The following is a 27125-nucleotide window of genomic DNA, read 5'->3' on the forward strand; positions in this document are numbered from 1 at the left end:
TGGCATGTGTCCTGCTGTATGATAATCAGGATGCTCAAGGAAACATTATCTGCTAAATAATGTTAAGGTCATAGGTAACTTCCTCCTCAGTGTCTTCTCCCTAATAAAAATGGCCACATACCCTCAAGCTAAACATTTGAATTCATTCTTAAACTTGCCTACCTCTCCCTAATTAAGCTAGTTTCCTCCCTGACTTTCCTTGGATCCTAGCACAAACCAGACAGGCTAGAATGAAGATCAGCAAACCATCTGTCCAGGTCAGCTTCACCTCTGGAAACACCAGCAGACACCAGCTCTGTCAGGGCGGCACTCTTGCCATTGCACAAGTGCACGTAAATACACAATTGGGTTTTCCAATACTGTGCTCCATAGTGATATGCAGGTCCTTGCCTTTCCTTTAGAATGGGGAAAATGTTGCCAGAAACACTGCTCTGATATCTTTCCATAGATCTTGACTCATGGGGTGAATAGGAAGTCAGCTTTACCATAGTGTTTTCAGTAGGAGTTAATTACTTTTTCTTGTCCTAAGCTGAAAATGTGGTCCTGACAGTTAAGAGACATGCAGAGAAGACTTCTTATGACAGCGTGGATCCCACATTGTGTGTTGGGCAGTTAGCTGTGCAGCTCTTATTAGGGAGGTGGCATGATATTTGCTGAATTACATATTTGCACAGTTACCAATTTCAATAGTCTACTTTTGCTTTCCTTAATAGAAAAGCTTCAAAGGAAGCCAAAGATGAGATTGAAGTAATAAAATAATAAAGTAATAAAATGTTAAAGTAATAAAATAATTAAATGATATTGATAGAGTTTTAGGCTCAAAGGTCTTCTGTGGCATTAAAATTATTACCAGGAGATTCATACCTGTTTCTCATGAACTTTCAGAGGTGTCATTGTCTAAAACAGCATTCTTATTACATTCTTACTACATGGCTTTGCTTAGAGGTTGAGATGGATAAACAGGTACAGCATAATGCACATTGCTGACTTCTGATTCTGCAGAACTGGGATTTGGTGCCTGATTTGGGTCTGAACTTCCTTTTGCTGAGATGCCTTTGAAGTGGGAGGTTTAGAATTGTGCCAGCTTGGATTATAGGTAGGTGTGTATGGATGTGGCTGTGGATATGGATGTGTATAGATGTCAAAAGACCGATATCCCTTTGAAAGTAGGATTGAAAAGAACTTATGCACTGTTACATTAAATCTGGCTTTGCTGTAGTGTCTGCACTATACTAGGTGACAGGAGGTTGAGAAAATAATTTCTAAGAATCCTATCACAGACTGAACACTGCTAAAAAACACACAAGGAAAATAACAAGCATATCAGCATTGGTTTGTAGTGTCAATTTGGTTTTTTTAAGACCAGCTAACCTGATGGTGCCAGCTAATTGTTTGACTGCACATGGAGAAGCCAGCAGTGCCCATATCTACAATTAGCAATACAGCTATTGCAACAGGTACCAAATTATTCTACCTTAAATGCACCATCTTTATCTTGCTGTTAACTTGTCTAGCTAAAGACACAATGATAAAGAAAACAAGAATTAGTGTGCTTATCAAAGTATAAGCAATATCGGCGTGTGCTGCAGAAGCAGGACAGTGTTAAAAAGTTATGGGTGCTTGCTTTAGTCTCCTGAAACTTTTCAGCTTCATCTGTCAACACTGTCTTTTATTTTGAGCCAGCAAATAAAACTGAGAGTGTGAAGTAAACAATTAAAACTTTCACACTCTCCTATTGTCTCCCTCTTTTTGTATGCAACCTTACTAGTATAGCTTGCTAATACCAGCATTATGTTGCCAAAAACTTACACTCAGCATTAACTTCAATTTGCATTTATTTTCTATGTTTTCTACTCTTGACACAATTTGTCGATATGTTCTAAGTGACTTTTGATCTCAGGATCTCAATAAATGGCCTGACTTGTGGAAGATTGCATTTGGTTTGTTTAAGCTACAGGCTGAGCTTGGTTGAGAGAGTGAGATAGAGACTTTTCACATTCAGCTTGGTGTTAGTACAAAGAAACTGGAGCCCTCATTCTGAAACATTAGGATGTGGCAGTTTTCAACGTAGTGACAATGTAGTAAAAAGTGATGGCTTTGAAATATTGTTTATGTTGAATCAAAGTTCATTTTTCCCAGGCAAGAGAAGAGAGCACCACTTGACTGAGCTTTTTGAAATTTCATGAAAGTTCAGTTTTTGTAGGCAGCCTTTTTCATGGGAAACAGATGCTGTTCTATTTAAGGATTTTTGATTGTAAAATAAGTAAGTGTTAATGTCAGGATCCTGACTAAAATCAAACAGTGTGTTCTGCCACCTGTTGCTATATTTCTTTGCAGCTTCAACAAACTGCAGTGTTCTTCACTTCCAACCCTAGGGTTGGTTTTGGTGTTGCTGTTTTTCATCAGTAGTGGTTGTGTCATATTTGAAATGCAGTTTTAGTTTAGGTTACAGGTTTTCTGATTGCATCATTCTTTGCATATGTTTTGTTTCTGGAAAATTCTGGAAAAATCCTTTGAAATTAAATGCAAAAGCTGTAGCATTAAAAAAATACACATTTTTATGTATTAGCTAAGTGTTAACAATAAACTGAGTTTGTTAAAACTACATATTGCTTATGCCTGTGTGGTGTGAAATCTTCAGCTGATGAAAAATTGGTGTAGCTCTGAAAATTTCGTAGAATGTAGCTCATCTATTAGCTGGAGATCATGCCCTAGCTGCTTTTTTTTATGCTGACCTGGCAGCACTAGGCTGTATGTGGAGGAGATTCAGGCTGATCTGCAACACACATCCTCTGTAAGTAGCCAATGTTTCCTTCCCCTTCTAATTCAGTTTTAGTTTGAAGGATGGTGCAACAAAAGATTAATGATCTTTATTTAAAATGCCTTTTAAATTATTTTATTAAAGACCTTTTCCTGTGGGTTTTGGTTTGGTGTTTTGGTTATGAGTTGGGTTTTGGGTGTGTAGTTTTTTTGTGCATGTTTTTTTTGATGGTGGGTTGGGAGGATGGGGTTTGTGTGGTTTTGTTGTGGGGGGGGGGGGAGGGGTGATTTGGTTTTGCTTTGTTTTACATTCCTGAACCTTTCTGTTCTTCTAAACGTGTATCTTTAGAGGCAAATACTATTGGAGTTAGTCCTTTGCATTTTTGGTTGACGCTGGCAGAAGATTTGCATGACTACACACAGCCAGAACTTAACCATAAACTGTTACATCTCAGGAGGTCCTTTCCTTGTAGGTCTCCATCTGTTTTAGCAAGTGCAGCTGAAACATAACTGAACCATATCTGAGGCTGACTGATCATACATATATGCCAGAAGGGGATTTACTGATGGAACAAAGACAGCTTACTGCAAAAAGAGCAATATCTCAAGTCTCAGTGCTTGATCTGACTTAGGCCAACCAGCTGCTTAGGAAGGCAGCAGCTGTTGTCCACCCAACAAAATGCTGCTTCAGCACAGCAGAAAAAAGTGCTATTTCACTTGAGACAAGATGCAGACATGAACGTGCATTGTCCCAACAACTTTCCTCATAGCAAAGGCACAGCTGTATGATGACATGGTCAGCAGCTATCAGATACCCTGCTTTGTTCACATACTTGCCCGCTGCCCAACAGGTGGGGAAAAGTGTGCTGTAAAGCCATAGGACAGAAAAGACAGTGAAGCAGCCCTTCAAGACCACAAGTGTCTTTGCCTACCTGGTCCCTTTTCTTCCTTGACATGTAATCCCTTGCCGACACCTGAAGATAATGCAAAGAATTTTACCAGTGCATCCATATAAATAATGCAGTAGTCCTCCCCAGCACTACTGACTCAGTTTTCTTCAGGTTAACTGTGCTGCTTTGGGACTCTGGTACACAGGACCAGGTTCCAAAAGCAACAAGAGGCACTGCTCTTTTCTGCGTCTACTAGTAATGTTCCTGTCCTCCACCTCCATGTAAAACACAGGGGACACTGATACTGGTACAGGTATTTGAAGGCATATTTTCAGCCAGCGAGTTATGTCAGCGAGGAGGAATGGTTAGTATATTGACAGTCCAAAAGAACACCGACCTGAAGTATGAGCTCCTCACACTGTCAAGGCACAGTCATTGGGATGCATCCAGCAGATGTTGGGAGCATCCTAATGTGAACAGTAAAGTGTTGCACTTAGGATGCAAGAGGCATGATCTCTAGCCAAGACTTTATGTGAATTTGAGCAATCCAAATCTACTAAGTGTCTGCTTTTCAGTCCTTCCCAAAGATTGATAAAATTCTTTAACTATTTTGGAGTGCTATTGCTCAACAGCGTGATCTATACTAGTGAAGGGGCTGAGTGGTTGCAGAGGTTTCCCTAAACTAGGTAGAGAAAGCTTTATTTCTTGTTTTAGTGCTGAAGTTTGATTTCCTTTTGACCTTCTGTCTTCCTTTGGACTTGAGTCTCAAAAGCAAAACCAAATTAATGTCCATAAGGATAACTTTCCAATGACTGACTAAATTGAAACATAGGGAGCAATCACAGGAGGCTGAAATAATTTATGTAGATATGTCTCAGCGTAAGTACGTAGTGTTTCTTTTTAAACTAATTGGACTATAATGATTGTCTTGTCCATGTTCATCTTTAGCAGTATTTACTATCTCTTGGATTGGTTTGACCCTTAGTTCTGGAGATGTCTTCTGCTGTTGTGTGCTAGATGAGAGGCAGTAGGACTTGGCACTAAATCTGGAAGTGACAGATCTTCATGAACATAGGGGAAGTAAGAGCCACTATGGTCTGCTGACTGCAGACTTCATATCATGTTGAATTTTAAAGGAAGTCAGATGTGAGTCAAGTTCCCTGAATCTGTGACGAGTGAGATGAAGGGAGCCATGGTAGGGTGAGGCTACAAACCCAAGGAAGGGTGGCTTTTTCCCTTCACATCAGCATTTCTGTGCAAGGCAAAACAAGACAGTCAGGGTACTTTGATCCTGGGCAGCTCTGCCTGCCATTTTCCTTGAGCTTCATCACTACATGCCACTTTCATGGACAAAGACTTTTGAACTGGACAGCTGGTGCTGTGATAAGTTTCAAGTAGCATGATACTGCTAGGTGGTTCTGCCTGCTTGTTTTGGGACTTAGAAATGGTTCTGATATGGGTGTCTTCTGTTTGCATTTGAACAGCAGTCTCCCAGATGCATGCTCATGTAGGCAACTAATGAAAACCCTTCTCCTGTTAGTTAAGTCATTTGATTGAAATATTCAGTCCTGCTTTTTTCTGTGACTTGAATTTCCCCTGAATTTAAGGTCACTTGCTCAAGTACCAGGAATTCTGGCTGGGGTCCTCCTAGTCACAGCTCACACTTCCAATTTCTGTTTGGCTTCATGCTTTTTAATAGCATAATGTCATTCCTTGTATGCTAACACCAGTGTTTGGCAGTAGAATAGTGGTATGTGGCTGGATGCAACCATGGTGTTTGGATTCCAGTCTATATATTGATTTTTTTTAAAGTGTATTTTACTGTGTCTGAGACAATGTTTTGAAATATCTAAAATCTGCTTGTTCACTATGGTATAATGTTCCTAGTGCAGTCAAAACCCAGTCTTAACAGCAAACTGTTACCTGGATTTGACCTTTAGAAATCTTCTCTGTAGTGTGTACCAGCTCCAAATGTGTTCTATGTACCACTCCTGAAAATAATTTTGTTGCAATAATGAAGTATTCTATGTGGTCAGATCTGAGGTCTATTTATGTGGCTGACAAGACAATTCAAGGCTAAGACATTTGTCATTTGTATTTTGTGAAAATTAGCAGAATTTCCAACCAGCTATAACTGCCATGTGATTTGGAGCTCTGCTTGGGGTTTGCTTCTTAAAGCAGTATAGTGAAGATAGTTAGGATATTTCCTTGAAGCCTTCTTCATTTTTTGCACTGTTAGAAGCCGGAATAAATTTTTAATTTTTTTTTATAGGCAAGCTGTTATTTCAGAGCTGATAGCAGGTTTGGGCTATCAGCAGGAAAAGACATGAGCATATCTCTTCTGTGTTGTTACACAGGGCCTATGGAAGTTTTTTGGTGCATCCCTTCCTAGACAGCAGCTCTGCAGGCTGTATTTGCTTGCAGGATTGCTGATGACCAGCCTGTGGCTTTTGCTTCTGTGTCTTGTCTTTGTTTTCTGATGCAGACTCTTTCTGTTGTTGTGTGTGTTGTACAGGAGGGGGAATTGATGGCATTTGGGACTTAAAGTACTACCCAAAAAGAGGTGTGAGCCTTGTGTTTGCTGAGTTCCCATGCAGTTTGGAGGTGGGATCTCAGCTGGCTTAAATGGGCTCTGAATGCTTGAAGCCAACATACCCCCAGTGAAGGCTGACCAAGAACTGGTTGATGTCTATATACCAGTACATGGTGTCTGCTGTGCTTTCTGCCAGAGGGATTGTGCTGGGTGCTATTTTTAAAGCTCTTTTAAGCAAAAATTCTGACTTGTAGAGGAACAGAGAGGGTCCTAATGTCTGCATCCCAAGATGATAGCGGAGGCTTGGGCCTGTCACACAACATTTTTTGTTTCTCCCAGGAAAGATCCTAGCTGCTGGAGATGGGTGGCAGGCTGCCTCCTCTTACTCACATCACCATTTAATGTGGCAAATACATGAAAATGATGGTCTCTGGTTAAGTGGGTGCTCGCTTGGGTATTATCTAAGGCCTGCAGAAGCAGCACTGTTACACATCTGATGGACACAGAGCAGAGAGCTGTAGCCTACCATCAAAACAGTCAAGCCATGGCTGCAGAAGGAACGTAATTTTGACTGCAAGCAAATTAGGCTTGTATTTTCACACTAGCCAGTCCTGCACAACAGGCCTGCAAAGCTGCTTGATTTCTTGTCAGCAAATCTCAGGGTATGTTGGTCCAGCTTGTTCAGAGGACAGTTTTAGCTGCTGCCAGTATCTGTAGGGATGCAGGGGGAGGAGTGCCTTATAGGAAAAGGAAAAATGAAACTGATTGCTTTAAAAAAAAAACTTGAAAAAATGTTTTTTTGCTTTCTGGATGTGTTGTCCAAAGTTGCAAATATAATGAAGGCAGCTGAAAATTTGCCGTCTTGCCAAGCCCAGCACTGACCCATCTAAAAGGTTTGTTTTTCACGTTGTAGATTGGGGTCATTGGCTCAGTAGGGTACAATGCTGTAACAGGCTTCAGCATCAACAGCATCAGGAGACTGCTGTTTCCTCTGAATGATCGTCAATGATCGTTCAGTCTTCAGTTTCACTGTTGAACTTGTTTGAAAGCACATTTTCACTTTTATGGGGAGTAGCTTCAGACACCTTTTGTCTATAAATCACAGCAATGGGTAGTGAGTGTGAAAATCAGTTGTAGTGTTCAAGTCCACCTATCATGCATTCCTGAGGAATGCTTCCCAGATACTTCATTGAAAAATTAATACAAAATTCCAATGTAAGAGTTAATTCTGCAGCAGCACTTGGTTTGCCTGCCCTTGTCCTCTCACCATGTGTTTGCTGAAAGCTAAGGCAGGTTTCTAGCTGATGTCCTTGTAGTGATCATGTGTGCTACCAGTAAATGCTTTCAGCTGCTGAAGCTGAATCTCTAGCTCTTGGTCTCAGCCACAGCACCTTAGTTGTGTCTTGCAAGAACTCCTGTTACTGGGAGAATGAGTGGTGACCAAGCTCCAGAGTGAAGCACGTTTGTGTAACTGGGGAGCCCCATGACCTTGTCTGTTCGCTGTGCCAGGGTGATGTGGGGCACTGTGGCACGGGGTTTGCAGGCAGCTGTGCATTTGGGCTGGTGAATGTGTTTGAGGTGCGGCCCTCATGTGAGAGCGCTGTGGAGCAGCCTCACACATGCCTCCCAGACTGCAGAAGTGAAGTTTTACCCCAGTGGGGAACTCAGAGCCATGAGTCTGAAAAAATCTGTGCAGGGAAAAGAAAATGTCTTATTTGCTCACTTGCCACTCTTCCTTGTTTTTTCTCCTGTTAACCGGTGTAGACAGGTGCCTCTGACTGTGCTGTGCTGGGAAACCCCTCTTCTTTCTCATCTTGTTCAGGCACTTGTGGAAATCTGCTGACTCTGAAGAATGAAGCTGAAGCTTCTCTTGCCCCATCCTGTCTCATCTTGCTATGATGCCTTAATGTTGCTGTTATGTTAGTGATTGGGTTGCCCTTTGAGCAGTCTATATGATGGAGAAAGAAAGGATCATAATTTAACACCATCTTCTTTGTTGCCTTCGTGTTTGGCTGTGAGAAATAACACAGTTGGCCAAAGGCTAGTAAGTCCTGCAAATGCAGTGGATATACACAAAATAACACAATTGTTTTCTGCCTTGCCTGTTCCATCAGTAGGGAGTGAAATCCCCTGAAAATATGTAGTTAAGTTTGTAGATGGGACACATTGCCCTGCTTTCCTCTTAGCTTCTGAAGTAAGTTATGGCATGAGTCCCCTTCTCCCCCTTCCTTCACCCAGTTCCTTGTAGGAATTTAGAACATGTGAAGCTGGGAAGTAAACAGTAGATCTGACTGTTTTCACTGAGCTTGTTTTAAACTGGCTGAAAATCTGGTTTACTGTAGGTTATGGGTACAAACCTTTTGGGCAGAATCTCCCCAATTTAAGTCAGATCCGGTGAGCTTTGTACTCTACAGCACATTGAGATATGTTGAAATACCACTTGCACGCCTTTTATTTTTAGAAGGCAGTGTTCAGGATATGAAAACTGGAGCTACCATTTCCATGAAGTTTTGTTTTTCTACTCTATTGTTTAATTTTAAGACACTGCACCCTTAAGTTTCTGGAGGAAGGTATGAGCCCTCCGTGCTTCCAAGCAAACCAAGAAAGAATGGGAGAGAATTTTGAGGAGAATAGTCTTGCTCTGTAACCTGTCCTCAGAGGCTTTTTTGTCCCATTTGTTCATAGATCTTTCTAGTACTGCTGGAAATAGTCACTGCTTACTGTGGGGCCTGTCATGATAATACTTGTAGTAAGACCAGCAAGTCAAAACTGGTTCCTGGCTGTGGTTTTGCTTGTTCTTTGCTTCATTGAGCCACCCTTTGACCTTATGACGGTAACTAGGGATGTGTTTCTAGGATGAAGACACTAAAAAAGCCCCCTGGCTGTAGGGAATGTTTGTACCATGGACGTTCTTCATCACACAGTGCTTCTGTTCTAACCTGCATGGAATGGGGACCTCACATATCACTGACTTGCTGTTTCTCATAATGAGCATGTTTTTGTTTGCTGTTCAATTTAATCAATAATGTAGAAAGCATGGATGTTCTGGTTTTCTTTGCTAATTAATGTGGATGTCTTGAGCTACTGGAGTAATTGTTGGTTTTGGTTGTTTGTTTTTTTTTTTTCAATTGTCACAATAGTTTGATTCTGAAGCAAGGAATAACCAGCCTAGCTCTGTGCTCAGGCATGAAGGTGAGGGAAAATGTTGAGCTGTCTGAAAAATGTAAATTTTACAAAGATTTAAGACAGTGTGTCAGTCCTGTAGGAGATGCTTTGCAATCTGAAAATCATGAGTTTCTGAAAATCATGCTCAGAATTCAGCCTCCAAGCTCAGTTTTAACTGTGTGGAAATGAAGGACAGCTTTGGTTTTCATGAAGCCTGTATCTGTGAAATGGCACTGTGTGCATCCTGACTTCAGAGAGGAAGGGTGTTTTTGCAGTTAAGGCACAAGACCCCCAGCTCTGGGAGTTCTTGGTTCTGCCGGAGGCTTCCTTAAGAGACTGTAGGGAGGACTTTTCTCCCTGCCCCAGGTGGGAAATGGACTTCTGCTGTTTGTTTCATGTGGATGGGGACTGTCTCCTGCTTCTCTGCCATACAGTGCCTGAGCTGGAGCCAGGCAGAACAAAAGCACTTCAGCCCCACTGGGTCTGCTATCATTGGGGGCTATTTGCATGGTTTCTAAATGAAGTCTATGTTTGTTCTCTGCTGTTCTGCTGTTGCTCCCTCAGGGTCAGGACTGAAACTGTAGAAGTAGTCTATCATGAGGACAAGCTATCTCAGAATTTCTTCTGCAGGTGTTCATCCTACCACTGAGTCAGTGAAATGGTTCACATCAGATCTGGCTGTCACTGACTGTGGGTGTTCAGTGTGACTTTAGGCTCATCTCCACATTTGTGCCTGGGGCTTGTCTTGGTTGCTGGGACCTGAGGTTTCATTCAGAAGGCAGTAGCCTGTGGTGGTGAGGGGTGCTGGTGGGACTATGGCTCCTCTGGTTTTCTGTTGAAGGTGGAAAGGAGGAAGAAGAGGCTGTGCACCCACATCAGTGAAGTATGTAGAGAGACTTCTCTCAGTGTTGTCTGGACACTGCAGCTGCATTGCTCTGTGCCAACCTGCTTGCAATAGCTGACTGTATCAATGCTCTTGGTTGGCCTGTCTCAAGTGTGAGAGAAGATGCATGAGTTAAATCTTGTTTCACCTGACATTTTGCCTCATGTTTTTTGAGTAACTTGATAGCATGTCTGAGCTTTTATGGCAAGAAAATATTGCAGTAGTAGGCCTCTGGTTGTAAAATGTTTTCTTCTACTCGAAATGTTTGCATTACTAGGTAAGCTTGGTATTAACCTTCAAAAGACTCGCTTGTTTCTTTTGTTTTCTATTTTTGGAGGCGTTCTTTTGACTAATGCTCTTATATTTCCTTAGGCCCTAGTAGGCAGTCAGTCTTGAAGGAAAATGGCTATTTTCAGGAGGAGACCTCTAACTCCTGTCTTTTTGAAGTATCCATAACAGGAATTTGGACTGATTGCAGTGTTCAGTGCTTTTCTGTGGTTTCATGTGCAAGTCATTATGCATGCCTCCATGATTGAGGGAGATTGCATAAGACACAGAGCTACAAGTGTTACAAGTAGGACCAGATGAGGTGGGCGGAGAAAATGCATGGTAAGAAAGGCTGGCTGTTTGCTTAGGGCCCTGCAGCAGGACCATGGTGTTGGGATTCAGTCCTTTGGTCTCACAGAGCTTCCATGTGTGGTCTTAGTCAGACAAAGGTTATGAGCAGTGAGCACAGGCTCATGACTACCTGGCTGGAAGCCAAGCATTGTCCTGCAAGCAGTTTTGGTAACTTTACATTCTGTTCCCTTTGTGTTTTCCTCCAAATGATGATGAAAACTCCTTCAGACGTTTGTAGGAGTTGTCTCGGAAGGCAGTTTTGATTTTCAGCAAATTCTAGTGCTGAGCAAGCCTGCAAATGCTCAGTGCAATGAAAAGGCCAGGAAGAAATGCCTTGTTAATGCTGGACTGGTTAATTACAGCTGTGGAAGATGTCAGGCTCTTTGTTACTTCCCATCATGATTATGGTCAGGCTAGCAGTAGTCCCAATGTAATTCAGATTCCTTTCTTGTGATTACCTATCAAATATGTCCCCAACCAAGAAAATCCTGCTTCTATATGATCAAAAAACCCCAAACCAAACCCATAAACAAAAAAGCCTAAGGAAACTCAAAGGCAAAACAACAATGAGGAAACAGAAAAGTAGAATTTTTGCTTGGTTACTTTTTCTTAAAAGGTGTGTGGCCCTTTAAGAGGAGCTTGAAAAATATTTTAAGTGGGGACAGATTAAATGAAAAAGCTTGCAAACATCTAATCTCTGCATGCCATTGTGCCTTCAGCCAGCTACCCTTGTCCATCTGAGTTTCCAAACTGTTGATGATCTCATAAAAAAAAATAAACAAACTGCAGAAGTGTTTAGGGACTTCAGCCCATTTAGGAAGTAACCAAGGAATCAGGGTGGGGGGAATTTTTCTTTCAGTTGTGGTGAAGCAGGATGCCTCTGCTGGAAAGAAAAGAGCTCTTTAATGTTATTGCAGGAGCCAGCTCTTTTTGCAGCCTTTTCCTGGGCTGGTTGGTTTTGGTGATGGGGTGCACTGGGTCATTTGCACCATGTGATCGAAACCAGTATATTGCTGAGTGGTCCTGCTGGGGAGAGAGAGAGAGGAGGGCAGGGGAGAAACCTTCATCCCAAAGTAACCTCTGTGTTGTCTCAGCAAAGGCGGGTGATGTACTTTTTTTTTTTTTTTTTTTTTTGTGTGTATGGAACAAAAAGGCAGCAGGGAATTTGTAACTGGATATGTAGCTGAGGGAGCAATGACCGTCAGTAACCTCTGCGCTTGGTGCGGCAGGAGCAGAGCGCGTGGCTTCCTTGGCTTCCGCTGCGCTACCCAGTGAAGCCATGGCAAGCAGAAGTGGCACTGGGACCGCCAGCCTCCCCACTACTGCCCCTGGCACCCTGAGTGCCCAGCATGCTTTTTCCCCATGGTGTCACCTGCTGAGCTACGTAAAAAACATGGAAGAGGGGAATAAAAAGTTTTGTTACAGCTGTTCCCTGTAGGAGGGAGAAGGTACAAACTCTTGGGGCTCCCTTGTGTTACTTTCGTTTTAGAGCTTGTTCGTTTCCTCTGCTTGCCATTGGCTGCAGCATCCTCTCTTCCTGCAGTAGAAAAAGCAGTGTGGCACCTAGCTGGTTGATTTGGCTTAGCCTGGAAATCTTCATTCCGGTAAATCCCATGAGACCTGCTCTCTCAGCTCCTCCTGGCATAGCTGGTTTCCTCATCACTGCTTATTTAAGCATTGTAAAGTCAGATTTGTTTTCTGTCTTAACAAAAGAAAAAATAAAGTGGGGGTCAGTTGCTTAAGCTCCAAGTTTGTGAAGTTTAATGGTGTGCATAAGGTTATTATTTCCATATGGTTCTCCTCTGTTGTGACAGATATAATTTTGTTTTAAAGCCAAAAGCTTAAACACCAGTGGCTTCAGAAGGTGAAGCTTTTGGGAAAGAAAACTGAGTTAAAAAGCATTTGTGGAAATTTTGCAGAGTGTTAAAATTGCTTCCTATGATGGATCTGCATGCGATTCTGTATTACATCTGTGTGTCTGCATATGTCATGTTTTAAAATTAATGGTAGAATACATTTACTACAAACTTCACTAAATACAGGCTAGTGAGTCCCTCAGTGTTCTATGCACCAGCTCCGTCCTGTGTTCAGTAACATCACAGGGATTAAGTGAAGCTGAATCTTTGCGCAAGGCTAATGCTGGAGTAGGTTCCAGCCCAGATCAGGGGAGCAGCTGGGTTTGCCTTGCTGCTTCTGTGTGTGTATGTGCAAATTGAGCTGAAGTAATGATGTTAATGGGAGTTGTTTTTTAAAAGTTCTTTATTCTTGAGATCAAGACATCACAGATTGCTATCTATGAAAGTTGCCACGTCTCAGAGCACTTTGCCAGCAGCTCCTCTTTTCCCTTTGTGTTATGGTTTGTGTGATTCCCTCTCTTTTATTTGTCAGCTTTGTTTTTCCTGTTCAGAACTCTCACATGAGTTTCCCTTTGGCTTAGCCCTGACCAGAATATTGCTTGTTTTGTCACTTTCTAGACTTGAAACTTCGGGATTTCCTAGTTGACAATGAGAAGTTCTCAGACTTCCTCCATCATAATGTGTCCATGCCATCATCTGCAGTAGAGGAGCTACTGGCTGCAGAGGTCAACCTCCAGCAGGTAAAGAGCACATTCAACCACAAACATAATGCTTGTCTATTGTTTGTTTAATCATAGTGCCAATATCCACAGTGCAGGACCTTTCTGTGCTAGGTGTTATACAAACATGGAAGAAAACTTAATCCCTGCTTCTGTCTTCTCTCTTGCCCTCAATTTAATGTTTCATTTGGTTGTAAGCTGTAAAAAGATGCTGAGACCCACATGCAAATGTTTTGATCTGCATAAGAAAATAGCCTACTACCCTTCAGGCTACACTGAATTTCTTTCCTGTTGGTGTGGGGCATTTTTTGTTTGCTTTTTTTTTTTCTTGTTCACACACAAAACATTAGCTAAATTGCTAGTGTTCCTTGAACTGTTTTACTTTGATTAGCAGAAGAAAATAGTTGGTTGGTTGATCACTCAGCATGGACTGGAGCAGAATTTGTCTGTTGCTCTGCCTTATATCCCTGTGCAACAGAAGGAGGCATACTTTTTGGTTTGTGGCCAACTCCTCAAGACAGTGGACTTGTATATTACATAGTACCACAGAGTCCTGATCTCAGGTGAAACTCTTGAGTGCTCTCATGATTGCTTCCATAAACATAGGCAGTGGTAACAGTGGGCTGGAGACCCTGTTTTAGGATTGCTGTCTTCCATAGAGAAGCTCAGAACATGTTTTTGCACAAGTTCATGTAGATTACTTCACTTATTCTTCCCTTACCCACCAACACTGTAACCCCATTGTAGAAGGCCACCAAACTTGTCAGATACAATTTGCCCTTAGTAAAGCCATATTGGCTGTCACAAATCACCTCCTTATTTTCCATGTGCCTAGCGTAATTTCCAGGAGGATATGCTCCATGATCTTGCTAGGCACAGAAATGAGACTGACTGGCCTTGTGGTTCCCTGGCTCTTCCTTCTTCCCTATTTTAAAAATGGGGGTTATGTTTCTCCTTTTCCAGTTGTTGGGAACTTTACCAAACTGCTGCAACTTATCAAATATGATGAATAGCGGCTTAGCAACTTCTTCCACCAGTTCCTGCAGGACCCATGGGTTCATCTCATCAAGTCCTATGGACTTGTGCACCTTCAGATTTCTTAGGTGGTCTTGAACCTGATCTTCTTCAGCAAAGCCTTTGACACTGTCTCCCATAATATACTCCTGCAAAAGCTGGTAGCCCATGGCTTGGACAAGTGCACTTGCTGCTGGGTTAAGAACTGGCTGGAGGGCCAGGCCCAGAGAGTGCTGGTGAATGGGGCTGCATCTAGCTGGCAGCCAGTCACTAGTGGTGTTCCCCAGGGGTCAGTGTTGGGTCCAGTCCTGTTTAACATCTTTATTGATGATTTAGATGAGGGGATTGAGACCATCACCAGCAAATTTGCTGATGGCACCAAGCTGGGAGGGAGTGTCGACCTGCTGGAAGGCAGGAGGGCTCTGCAAAGGGATCTGGATAGACTGGAGAAATGGGCTGATTCCGATGGGATTAAGTTCAACAAGGCCAAGTGCCGTGTCCTGCGCTTTGGCCACAACAACCCCCTGCAGCTACAGGCTGGGCGCAGAGTGGCTGGAGAGCAGTGAGGCAGAAAGGGACCTGGGGATACTAATTGACAGGAAGCTCAACATGAGCCAACAGTGTGCCCAGGTGGCCAAGAAGGCCAATGGTATCCTGTCCTGTATAGCGTGGTCAGCAGGACAAGGGAGGTCACCCTTCCCCTGTACTCTACATTGATGAGGCCACACCTGGAGTATTGTGTTCAGTTCTGGGCCCCTCAGTTCGGGAAAGATATTGAAGTGCTGGAGCGGGTCCAGAGAAGAGCAACACAACTGGTGAAGGGACTTGAGCACAAGACCTATGGGGAGAGGCTGAGGGAGCTGGGGTTGTTTAGTCTGGAGAAGAGGAGGCTTAGAGGTGACCCCATCACTCTCACCTGAAGGGAAGTTCTAGCCAGGTGGGGATTGGTCTCTTCTCCCAGGCAGTCAGCAATAGGACAAGGGGGCATGGGCTTCAACTCAGCCAGGGGAAATTTAGGCTGGATATTAGAAAGAAATTCTTTATGGACAGAGTGATCAGGCATTGAATGGCCTGCCCAGGGAGGTGGTGGACTCACTGTCCCTGGAGGTTTTTAAACTGAGATTGGACAAGGCACTTAGTGCCATGATCTCGTAAATGGACTGAAGTTGGATCAAGGGTTGGACTTGATGATCTCTGAGGTCTTTTCCAACCCAGTCGATTCTGTGATTCTCCTACGGTGGCTGGTTCTTCGTTCTCTTAGTCTTCCAAGTTAAGGATACGTTCTATTAAAAGAAGTAAGGTGGAAAAAAATTCTTGCCCATTTTAGGCCATAGGTTTTGCTTTACTTGAAACTAATTTGCCTGAAATTCATGGTAGTTTGAAACAGAATTGTGCTACAGATGGTTCTGCGAGGATAACCAGAAGTCTTCAGCAGCAACAAAATCAATCCTTCTAAGCTGATGGAAAGGTAGAAAGATTTTCAAAGAGGTGAAAAAGCTAGTTCTGGCCTTAAATTGTGTGAGTGCTATGTTATATGGGTTGTCTATGGAAAAGCTAATGGAAGAAGAGCTTTTATCTGCATAATGTATCTGGAGGGCACTGGAGGGGTTATCAGTTGGATAGTTCTTGTTTGAATGCTTTAAGCTTTATTCTTGTTTGTGGAATTCTTGTGCTGATTCTACCAGGACACTGGGAGTGATGTTGTTTACTCTTAACAGTGGTTTGTGCTTTTTGGGATAGCAGAAGAGCTAAGCAACATGGCAGTAAGCTGCCACATAGAATGGCCTGTTCAGAGTATGCAAACTTCTCACAGCACATACAGCCTTCTTCTGCAGTCTGTTAGTGTCCTGTGGTTGTTCAACAAGCCCAGAAGTTAAAATTTGCAAGCAAGGAACTGAAATCACCAAGGGCGGGGAACTGTTCGTTGATGTTACTGTGGTGACCGTACTCCAACATGCTGAGCAGAGTTGTGTATCCAGCACACTGAATACAGCCCCAGTACATACAAATGGCCAAAGCCTTGTCTTGATGGGCATGTTGCCTCCTGGTGCAGATTGTCTCAATCTTGTGTTTCTCTTATAGTGGCAAGTGTGCCCAGAGGCGTGCGGGGTTTGGGAGTGTGCTGTTTAGTGTGCTGTTGTTGGACAGGTGTGGCCAAACAGCTGTAAAGTGGCTTGTACGGCAAGAGTAGATCCCATCCTATGAAGAGCTGAGGTCCTGGGTCAGGGCTGCAGTGTGATTTGTTGAGTGGCAGTATGAGTAAATAGTAATGGCCAGGGTGTATGCTGCCTGGATCACATTTCCATGTTTCATACAGCAGGCAAGTCCCAGAAGAGAATAATGGGACCTGTGAGCACAAAACAGTCACCTGTGTCTGCTTTCAGACACGAGCCTGGCACTTTGAAAATTCCACCACCCAAACTATTTCAAAAGGCCTGCCTTTTTGGTGCAAGAGCTATCTGATTTATTCAGCTGAGTGTACAGCATGGAAACATCCTATTTTTGGCATAAGGGATGTAGACTAAAGTTAAAGGTTTGCACAAGTGTTACATTATAAATCTCCCTCCTGTCCTGCCAGTTCTATCTACTTGTTTTCTGAACAGAGTGCACTTTCCCCTGAGATTTTTGATGCCCTTTTGGTTTTGAAAGATGAGAACTTTCAGACATACCAGCATGATTCAGGAACTGTTAGCTCTTCTGGGGTGTAGAACAATCCTCTTTAGTTGTTACTGGAAGTTGAGCAATGCACACTGGGTATTACAAAATAACAGAAAAAAAAAAATGATGTGTGAAGCTGTTGTTACCTGTGCATTGTTCCTGCTGTCTAGGCCCAAGACAAACAGAAAGTTTTTTTGATTGGAAGATTCTGGATTTTCCCTGTGTCTAACACCTTTATGAAGCGTGCAGCTATATGACATGTGCCTGTTTGTTGCTCAGCAAACCTAAATCCTATAACTGACCGTATTATGAGAAACTAGGCCATCGGGTGGTAATTTAGATGGATTTTATGCATTTCTTTAGTAAGGCAGTTATTTGTGGATTAGGAAACATTGACAAGCAAACCACCACCTAAAGTAAAATATGCCTGTGAAAGAAGACTCTAGGTTCTTCTTGTTTGTTGCAGCCAGTGAGAAAATTTTTTTCACTGATGCATTGTCTGCCCAAAAACACTGCAAAATGTTTCTCTCAGCAGTTAATAAAGAGATACTTCAGAGCTAAGGGAGAAGGTGATGCTGATCCAGAACAGAAAATGTGGCCGACAGTTATATCTAAGGAGTTTGGGACGTAGGTCTTTTGCCCTTCACATACATTTGCAAGACTTGTGTCTGGTCACAAACCTTGTTTTGTCTCTGTGGCTCAGTTCCCAGAAGACCAAAGATTAGGCAATGTGTGTGCCCTTGCTTGGAAGAAATGGCTGCTGTAGAGGACAGGATCACTGCTGCTATGTGCATGTTTGCGGGGAAGTGGAGAGGGACCTGCCTCCTCCAGGGCTTTTTGCCCCATGTACTCAGCAGGGAAACATTTTTCTTGGAATTGAGTTGTGCATGGGTCAGGACTGTGCAACCTGTAGAGAAGAATGCCTTCTTACCTCTATCTGGAAATGTTATGAATGGTTAGTGTTGTCTAGGTGATAGCCAGTCTTGTGCTATGAATTTTACATAAAGACTTACATGCTTTCTCCACTTTTCCAGGTTGTTGTGTCTGGTTACCGAATGCGACTGCGAGATCTCTGCAATAGCTCAAAACTGTCTGAATTTCTCACAATCCAGAATCAGACAGTGGCTATGGACTCTGAAGCCTTCATTTGCACTTTGCCAAAGGAAAAGCTCCATGCAGTGGAACAAGCCTTCTATGCCAACCTGAATCCTTTGAAGCCCCTCCAGGTGAGTCTACTGGTCCCACCTGTGAGAAGCTAGTGTTGACACAGTGACGTTTTCTTGGGCTTTCAGTCTAAGAACTTATCCCTGCATTTCCGGAGTGAACTGCCTGCTGGCAGGAAGAAAGACGGTCTTTATCAGTGGAGCGCGAACAACATTGCTTTTTCCTGTCACTCTTCCTGTTGCAGTGTGGTACTTGCAGAGTATAAATGTGTGTGGTCTGCAGTGCAGTTTGTCAAGAGGAAAATATTTATGCTGAGTTGTAACAAACAGGCTCTTGGTTGCCCCTGTGGTTTGGTCAGATGTTGTGTCTTGGCTGGAATGAACCCAGAATACTATTTACTTCTTATCTTAGAGTCTGCGCCCTAAGGGTTATGAGAAACAGGGAGTGCAGTAGGGAAATGAGGTGTTGATTTTGCTCAGGAACTTAAAAGTGTGCATTTAATCCTATGAATATGAGCAGGCAGTATACCCAGGTAGCCAAGAAGGCCAACAACATGCTGGCTTGTATCAGAAATAGTATGGCCAGCAGGATGAAGGAAGTGGTCATCCCTCTGTACTCGGCACTGATGAGGCAGCACCTCAAATCCTGTGTTAGTTTTGGGCCCCTTGCTAGAAGAAAGACATTGAGGTGCTGGAGCAAGTTCAGAGGACAACAAATCTGGTGAGGGGTCTGGAGCAGAAGTCTGATGAGGAGCAGGTGAAGGAGCTGGGGCTATTTAGCCTGGAGAAAAGGAGGCTGAGCAGAGACTTCACTGCTCTCTGCAACTACCTGAAAGGAGGTTGTAGCATGGAGGCTGTTGGTCTCTTCTCCTGAGCAGCAAGCAATAGGACTAGAAGAAATGGACTCAAGTTGTGCCAGGGGAGGTTTAGATAGGATGTTAGGAAAAAATTCTTCACGAAAAGGGTTGTCAGACATTGGAACAGGCTGCCCAGGGAAGTGGTTGAGTCACTGTCCCTGAAAGTAATGAATACATATGTAGATGTGGCACTTCAGGACATAGTATAGTGGTGGATTTGGTATTAGGTTAATGATTGGATTAAATGATCTTATGGGTCTTTCTGAACCTAAACAATTCTGTGATTCTATGTTAGATGAACCTGTGCTGAGTGTTAAAACCATCACCCTCTGCCTTTACCATGGGGCCACCGAGTGCTGAAGTATCCAGCCAGTGGCAAGCCACAACCTTTGAGCAAAGATCGGTCAAATTTTAAAGCCCTGTTTCAAAGAATGACCAACTGAATTGGTTTTGGAGCAAGAATTCATTGAACATTAGGAGATAACAGTATTTAGGAAGTGATTGGAAACTAGAGCAAACTTAGCTGTTTGCCTAGGAAACCCCAGTGATGCTTTGTTACTGGTCCCCAATATCTGGTAAAATACGAAAGTTTGAGGAAGTTAGTGCTGGGACTAACAGTACAGAGAAGAGACCACAGAACCTACTCTGTTACCCACTGAAACAAACACTCTATTGTCTGCTGTGGAAGAAGTAAACACTTTAACTGTGTGAGTTTCTAGATTTGATGAGCCTTTCAGGACAGAAAGTCATGTACCGCTTGCTTGGCTTTGTCCCCAGTCAAAGGAGGTCATTATCAAGCACTGGAATCATATTACTTTTCTGGGCAGTACATAGTGGTCAGTTATGTCCCTCCATGGTTCATCTTCTGTTTTCCATGTGTCCTCCATCTGCTTTTTTTTTCTTTCCTGCTGGAAGAGCTAGATAACTGTAAGTGTGAAGAGTTGAGGTAACAGCACTAAAATTGTCCTTGTAACAAAGATGACCTCTTTGAAAAGGAATGGCTATAAGAAGTTTATTGTGTTCAGTTAGATTTCTATGCATGCATTTACTTTAAATCATTCAGAGATGCTAGAATTTTGAGGACTGAAGGCAATGAAAATAGCCAGAGCACAGCTCAGTATTGTTTTTTCTCAGCCCTTTGGAGACTCAGTCTTGCTTTTTTCATTTATGGGAGTCCCTGCAACTTCCACTCAGTACCTGCTTCTGTCAGCTGTGTTGTTACATCTATATTGTTGATGAAAGAAAGCAGTCCTAAGTTACTCTGTCCTGCTTGGCACCACCAAAGTAGGTTCAGACATGATGTGTAATTTTGGGGGACTTCTGAGAAGCTGGCTCCTAGTCTTAGCTTCAAAAGAAAAAAAAATCGCAAGTCCAGAAGCCAGCAGTTCTAAACCTGCTCTGTATTGTACACTGTCTTGTAAAGATCTGCAGTTTTCCTCAAAAAAAAATGACACTGGCTACCCTGTAGTAATAATGTGCCAGTGAGCGAAATAAAAACTGACTGGTTTCAGTGCAGCCAGGCAAAATAAATAAATTAACTCTAGGATCAAGACCAACACATTTGAAACTTAATGTCTTTAAAGGCTAAAGAAGGGCCTTGACCTGCAGTAACATCTTGGAACAAAGAGGGAACTTTCTGTTCATGAACAAAGAAGGCTTTTGACATAGCTTATCATTAAAGGCACTGTGGGTCAAATCTTGAACATGCGCACTAAAAAAAGCATGCACTGTATCTATTGCAGAACCTGTAAACCAATGCCAAAAGTTTGCTTGGAGACTTATTTTGAATTTTTTTTGCTTAATTCCCATAAGGTACTTTACAACAGGCATTTCAGTAAGTAAAAGTAAGGGCCAAATGAAATGCAGGTACAGCAGCAATTCAGAGGATGTTTTTTGACTCATGTAACAGGAACTGGACTCCACTGGTTGCAGCATTCTGTGCTTTTTGGAGAGACAGCACCTTAATATGACTAGGTCAATACAATTATGGTGAAAAGTACTTGCAACTGTGTGCAAGGACTGTGTAAATTCAACACCAAAGGCTTAAAAAGTAAAACGAGAGTTTTTGCTACTCCATTGTCTGGGGAGTACAGCGGCTATAGTTTTTTTGAACTGTTTTAATCCAGAAGACTCAGGCCAGCATCCACCTGCTTGTTCCTGCCCCTGTGCATTCTTGCTTGTTGTTCCCTCTGCAAGACAATGCAGTAAATTACATCACAGAATTGATCCGGATTAAAAGTGACTGGCCTGATTGTGTGCTTACACAAACAGTTGTGCTGAAACATGAAGGAGAGGGTGCAAGATTGAGAACCCAGTTATCAGGGTGTGTATGTGTGTGGGCTGAGACCCTGACATCAACATCTGCTTCTGCTGGCTTAAAGCATGTATGCATTTGCAGCATGAGGGAAACTATAAATGTTCTAGGTGGCTCACAACAAACCAGTAATTATTAGAAAAATATGGACAGAGCACAGTTTTAAAAAGGAAATTAAATTGTGTGCATGGTGAAATGCATAAGCTCTAAATGTCACAGCACTGTTAAGGAGTTGGCCAACAATAGGTACTATGAGGCATAGTATATCTTGTACAAGCCCTTTGTGGATGCATCCTTTCTTCTTGAGCTTTGCCTTGCACTGGCTGTAGTCACTGAGGTCGCAAGGCAGGAGAAGCTGGTTTTAGAGCAACAGCAAAACAGTGCCTCTAACTGCATGCACATATTTCTGTTTTGGCTTTTTGCCAGTGGTAGGCCAGCAGTTGTCTCATGGAAGAACTAGACAGTTTGGGAAAAGTTACAGGTACCCCTGGTTAGCAAAAGCAATGCGAATAAGTCAAGTCAGAGGTTTCCCACTGGACTGGTGGTGTGATGAGTGGGGACTGTCTTATATCATAAAAGTACCTGTCTGTGGGACAGCTCCCCAGGTTTGAAAATGATTTGGAGGGAAGGTTTAATGACAAAGACAATTAAAATTGGTCCAGTGGAATTTAATCTCAGCAGCACTGCCTAGAAAGGGCTTTGCCACACCCACTTCCAGTGGTGTGGATGTGTAATAAGCCATAAAGATGTTATGATGTGGGTATTATAGTGGTCCTTAAAGGACTGTGGGTGAGCACATGAAAATCTGACTGGTTTTTCTCCCTTTGTAATATGGGTGCTATTTTGTCATATGATTAGCGTGAACTAAGCATTGAATAATAAATGCATTCCAGTTGAAAAATGGCTTTAGAAAAGGTCTCTTAGTGTAAATACATGCTGCAACTGAACTTATGACTTTCCTTGCTCATTTTAGAGTGTTTTCAGTCAAGCAAAATTATACCATGCTTTTAAGCAGCTGTGCTTTGGGACTTCGAGGAAACGAAAGCAGAAGCTTAAAGCCCGTGATTTTTCTGCAAAGTTCAGTGTAAAGTTTCTGCTAAGATCAGTATAAAGTTGCAATAACTAGTTCAAAGCAAACATGGCAGAATGGTCTCATTAAGCAGAAACACCTGCATGGTGCCGACAGTGGCTGAATTTTGTTCTGAACTCTGAACACTTAAAAACACATGCATTCTTCTGCACTTTAAAGAAACAGAGTTGTCCATCTCTTCTAGCAGGGCCTGACAGGTGGACTTATTCAAGGATTGGCTTGACTACACAGTCAACTTCAGCCATCTCAAGTATTTGTCTCTATTTTGAGTCTTGTAGCATGGACATATAAGCACACAGCGTCCACTCAGTGCAGTCTGTACCTCAAGAGTATTGTGATGCTGGCTGCTCCAAAAGACAAGTCCAGATGAAGGCACAATTCGACAGCCCCTAACACACTAATTGTACAGGGCAGCTATGTTCAAAACCTGCTAGAACTTTGTCTTTCCACAGTGTTCCTAGAAAGGACAGGTAATGTTTTGTAGCATTTCACTGGAAAACCTGTCATTGTGCCCCACCAAGAAGATGTAGTGCAGACAGTGATGAAAGACACTTTGGCAGTGGGACCAATCTTACTGGAGCTGCCCTGAATCTAGAGGACTCTTATGAATGTAGTGAACTACTTAATGAGCCACTGCAAAGAGTTATTTTCCAGGGAAATTCATGACATGCCCATCTGTACAAAGAAGACTGGCCACTTTTTTTCTTTTTTTTTTTTTTTTGGTCGTTGTCTCTGGAGATATGACTTGAGAGGCTCCCTGACTGGGCCTGAGGGTGTAAAGAGTGGTGGTAAAAAAAGCAAAACTCCCACCATACCAGTGGCATTATTACAAGTTCTTGTGAGAAATGGAGTGATGTGAATTTGATAGGGAAGAATGGTCAGGGTGGTGGGCTGTGAAAGGATAGGTTGGTTCTCCTCACATAAGGTTTGCAAGCTTCTTGAATCACTTAAGACTGTCATACTGGGTCAGACCAAAGTTCTCTTCAGCTCAGTGTCCCGAGTGCTAGGACAAACACATGGTAGCATTTCCTCAGTGTAGTGTTCTGTTCTTCGGTAGCTTGCAACTCAGCCTTTCTCAGCTGCTGCTGGGATCTTGGAGTTTAATAGCACTTGCTAAGCCTTTTTTCTTTAATGAATTATTTTAAGCCTTTCTCAAACCCACGTGAACTTCCAGTACCTTCAGCACTGCTTAGTATCTACTGAATTTGTCTGTTTTGACAAAGTTGTGTGTGCAGTAGCTCTTTTGGTTTGTTTTAAGCTGATCTTTTCACTGGAAGCCCTCTATTCCTGTATGATGGGGTGCAGTATGCAGTCATCCTGTGTTCCCATTCTCCTTCCTTCTTTTCATTCTACAGACCTCTGTCATAGCCTCTGTTTGTCATTATAGGTCACGTTGGCAGAACTATAGTCTATTATTATTCCTTCAGAAGCCATTCTTGTCTTGAATCATACTTCTAGCCTTTTTCTGTACTTGTGTTCCTTCAGAGGTGAAAGACCCACATAGTACTTGAGAATGGGGATTACACTGTGAATTTATATTGATGTTGGTCTGTCTTATCACTGTAATAAGATCTCCCTTTCTGAGTAGCAGTTGGTAGCTCAGAGCCACCAAAGGGTATCTTAAGGTAGAACTGTCTTTTCCCTATGTCCTTTGCACTGAATTTCGGCTGGCCCTTCATAACAGTGTGTCAGCAGGCGGACCTTTGACTAATCATTTGTAATTGGCTTTTGACTCTTTACTGTTCTGAATGAATTAGCATCATCAGAAGACTGTATCTCATTCACCCTGTCGATGAATCACTTCTGAGTACAGTGAACAATGCAAATCTATGTAGACCTCGAAGTATATGGAGCTGAACAAGCACATGTACTGTTATGCATGAACCAAGGACTTTCTACCCCATCTTGTTGCTAAAGTTGTAGTGCAGATGTGTACCTTTGATATGTTGACTGCATTTCTTTAAATATGTCTTGAAGGTCTTTGTGGGAGATTGAATTGCATTATTTTTAACCCTAATGAAATGTTTTGATTTATCTGATCCTTAAGGACTGTGTCTATTAGAAATCCATAGAGGTTAGAGAGATTTGCCCTGAATTTGCAACTGGTTTTGGGGCAGGCAATGCTTGTGTGCTCAGAAAAACATAGTCTTAAATGCCTCAGCAGATCAGTTGAGCAGTGCCCATTTACACCAGCTGGCACTGACCAGGTCTTATCACCCTCTAGCAAATCAACTAGAACAAGTGAAAGCCTCCAGACTTTGCTTCTAGAAATTACCCTGGAAATGATGTGAAAACAAAAAGCCTCAGCCCAGAAATATGTTCCAAAATCAAGGGCCTTGGCTGTTCCCCTGTGTGTCACAATGCTGTAACTTTAGCATGCTTTCAGATGCTGCAACATGTAGCTGCTAATGTGAAATCTTAGGAAATTATTTTAATCTTCATTCCCTTGAAAGAGGGGTTGTGTCCGAATGTTTCCCATGCAAGATAATCCAGGTATATCAACAGAAGGGAAAAAGAATGCCACAAACCAAAACCCAGGCCCACCAGTTACCTGTAGACCAACCGGAAACAAAGAATTGTCATCATTGTGACTCTGTGCTAGAGCAAAGAGTTTCCTGAAAGCTGTGCCTTCCAGTTCTGGAAACCTGTCAGTCTTTCTGTTGTGGTGATAGTGAGTGTCAGCTGTTTCATGGAAGCTGGTTGTTTTAATATATGCACTAGGTTTAGATTAAAAAAAAGCATCATGGGATGTACACTACAGCAGGAGTTCTCAGTATCTGAGCTGGTATCTGTGGAGTCCCACTGAAAGCTTGGGTCTACCAACTGGTCTTTTCCTCCCTTGTAGACTTTACATTCCCTTCTTGGCACTGGCTTGCAGGATTTCAGGTCTGTCCACATGCTGTCCTGTAGGCTGAGCTTGTTTTGTGACCTGGAATGCAAGCCATCCTTTGTACTATAAGTGTATGTGCATGTATTTAGCATTTCATTGGGATGGTTGTTGTTATGGCATTTGTATAACTAACCTGTGAGGAAGGAAAGGGATGTCCCTGTTGCATTGTAGGGCACTGACCCCCAGGATATTTTAAGGTTGCACAGAAAGCTAGCTCTGTCTTCCCCATCAAGCACTTTACTGTATAAACAGTCCTCACTCTGCTTTTTTAACAAGAATATTTACAAGAGTTATATTTCTTTGTGCCTTGCAGTGACTTGAAGTTTCCTTTTCTCTCTTCTTGTAGAGACAACTTTCTTTCAATTCCTCCTTGTGGGATCTGTCAGAAACCGTGGAAGTTTTGAGAGAGAGCCTTGGGAAGCTTGTTAAAGAGGTAAGGAGCACCTTTGTGTCGGGAGAACACATTGCCGTGGTTGCCGTCTTAGCCTGCAATTGAGTACAAGAAGTGTGAGTCTCTGTGGTGCAATTCAAAGTCAAATCCCTGGCTTGTTTTCAAACTTCCCCCATCCTACAGCTGTTCTCCCTGTGTCAGTAGGGGCAGCCCACACTTTGCAACCCCATGACACTTGCAGTTACAAACACTGTAGGTGTTTTTCAGATGTGTGGCTGAAGTTTGAGTCCTCATGGGAGGAGCAGGACTTAAGATGTTTTCTGTGTATTTTACCCTCTCAGAAGTAGCACAACTGCTGGGCTTGTGATACATCTGCTGCCTAGCAGTGCCTTGCAAACAATGTGAAGGTTTGCCTCCTAGTCTTTTCACTCAGTTGCCAACCATGTCAGGATTGCTACTTGGTTGTATCTGTGGGTCTCTGGGTGCAGTGAGGGTATGGCATGTGGAAGAGGTGCTGTGGCTGTTCTAATCTAAGTTAGTTGCTATAGGCTACCATTTCCTCTTTGTCTAACTAGCTTTTTGGGGCGGAGGTAGTTTTGTGGTCCTTGTGGGGCACTTAGTGCAATGGCATCAGAGCAATGGATAGGAAAGGCTCTGGCAAAACATAAGCGGTGATTTACAGAGGCAAAGTGACATAGAGACTGCAAGTATTTGTTTTTGCAGGTGAAATGATAGATTAAGAAAAAATCTCTGTGTGAGTCAAAAGTTCAAAACTATTTTGGTTTGGGTGTGTTTTTTTGAGCCAGAAACTTATCTCACTTGCTTTTTGGCTGGCTCTGACTTTAAAGTGCTGGTACTAGGCAAAAATGTTCTCTCCCTGAAGCAGAAATTGCAGCCGTCTAAACTAAACAATGCTGCTGCCTCCTCTCGCCTTCCCTGGTCTTCTGTCTTTGCATCGGAGTGGGAGCTCAGTGCTGTGAACGGCAGTAACCTCTGCGGGCAGCAGCAGCCTGGGTCACTCCAGGTTAGCGTGCGCTCCACTCCCACGAGGGGCGGCTGCTGGGAGCTTGCACCATGCTAGCCAACAATTCCTGGCACACATCCCTCCCCGAGTCCCACAGCCTACTGCCAGGTCCCATTTACAGTTAAATTAAGGTGATTCCAGGATCAGCTTCAGTTAAGACTGTGGCAGAGCTCTTGCTTCTAGCAGGGACGCTGCCATTCGGAGTTTGATTACAGCTGTTTCCTGTTACGTCACTTAAGCTTGCCTTTTTTTTTGTGTCTGGGATAAAAATAATTGAAACCATGTGATACTCAGTTTGCT

General features: G+C 42.9%; 1 protein-coding gene across 1 annotated transcript in view; it reads left to right on the forward strand.

Annotated features, from left to right (window-relative positions):
• Positions 1-27125, forward strand: part of ABCA1 (ATP binding cassette subfamily A member 1) — a 97669-nt gene that overhangs the window by 31174 nt on the left and 39370 nt on the right. The window contains exons 6-8 of the mRNA XM_080362069.1: positions 13324-13445; positions 18131-18322; positions 25757-25843. Of these exons, the coding sequence (XP_080218195.1) occupies positions 13324-13445; positions 18131-18322; positions 25757-25843 (401 nt within the window). The remainder of the gene's footprint in view (positions 1-13323; positions 13446-18130; positions 18323-25756; positions 25844-27125) is intronic.

Source organism: Nesoenas mayeri (genome assembly GCF_963082525.1).
Source record: "Nesoenas mayeri genome assembly, chromosome: Z".
NCBI lineage: Eukaryota > Metazoa > Chordata > Aves > Columbiformes > Columbidae > Nesoenas > Nesoenas mayeri.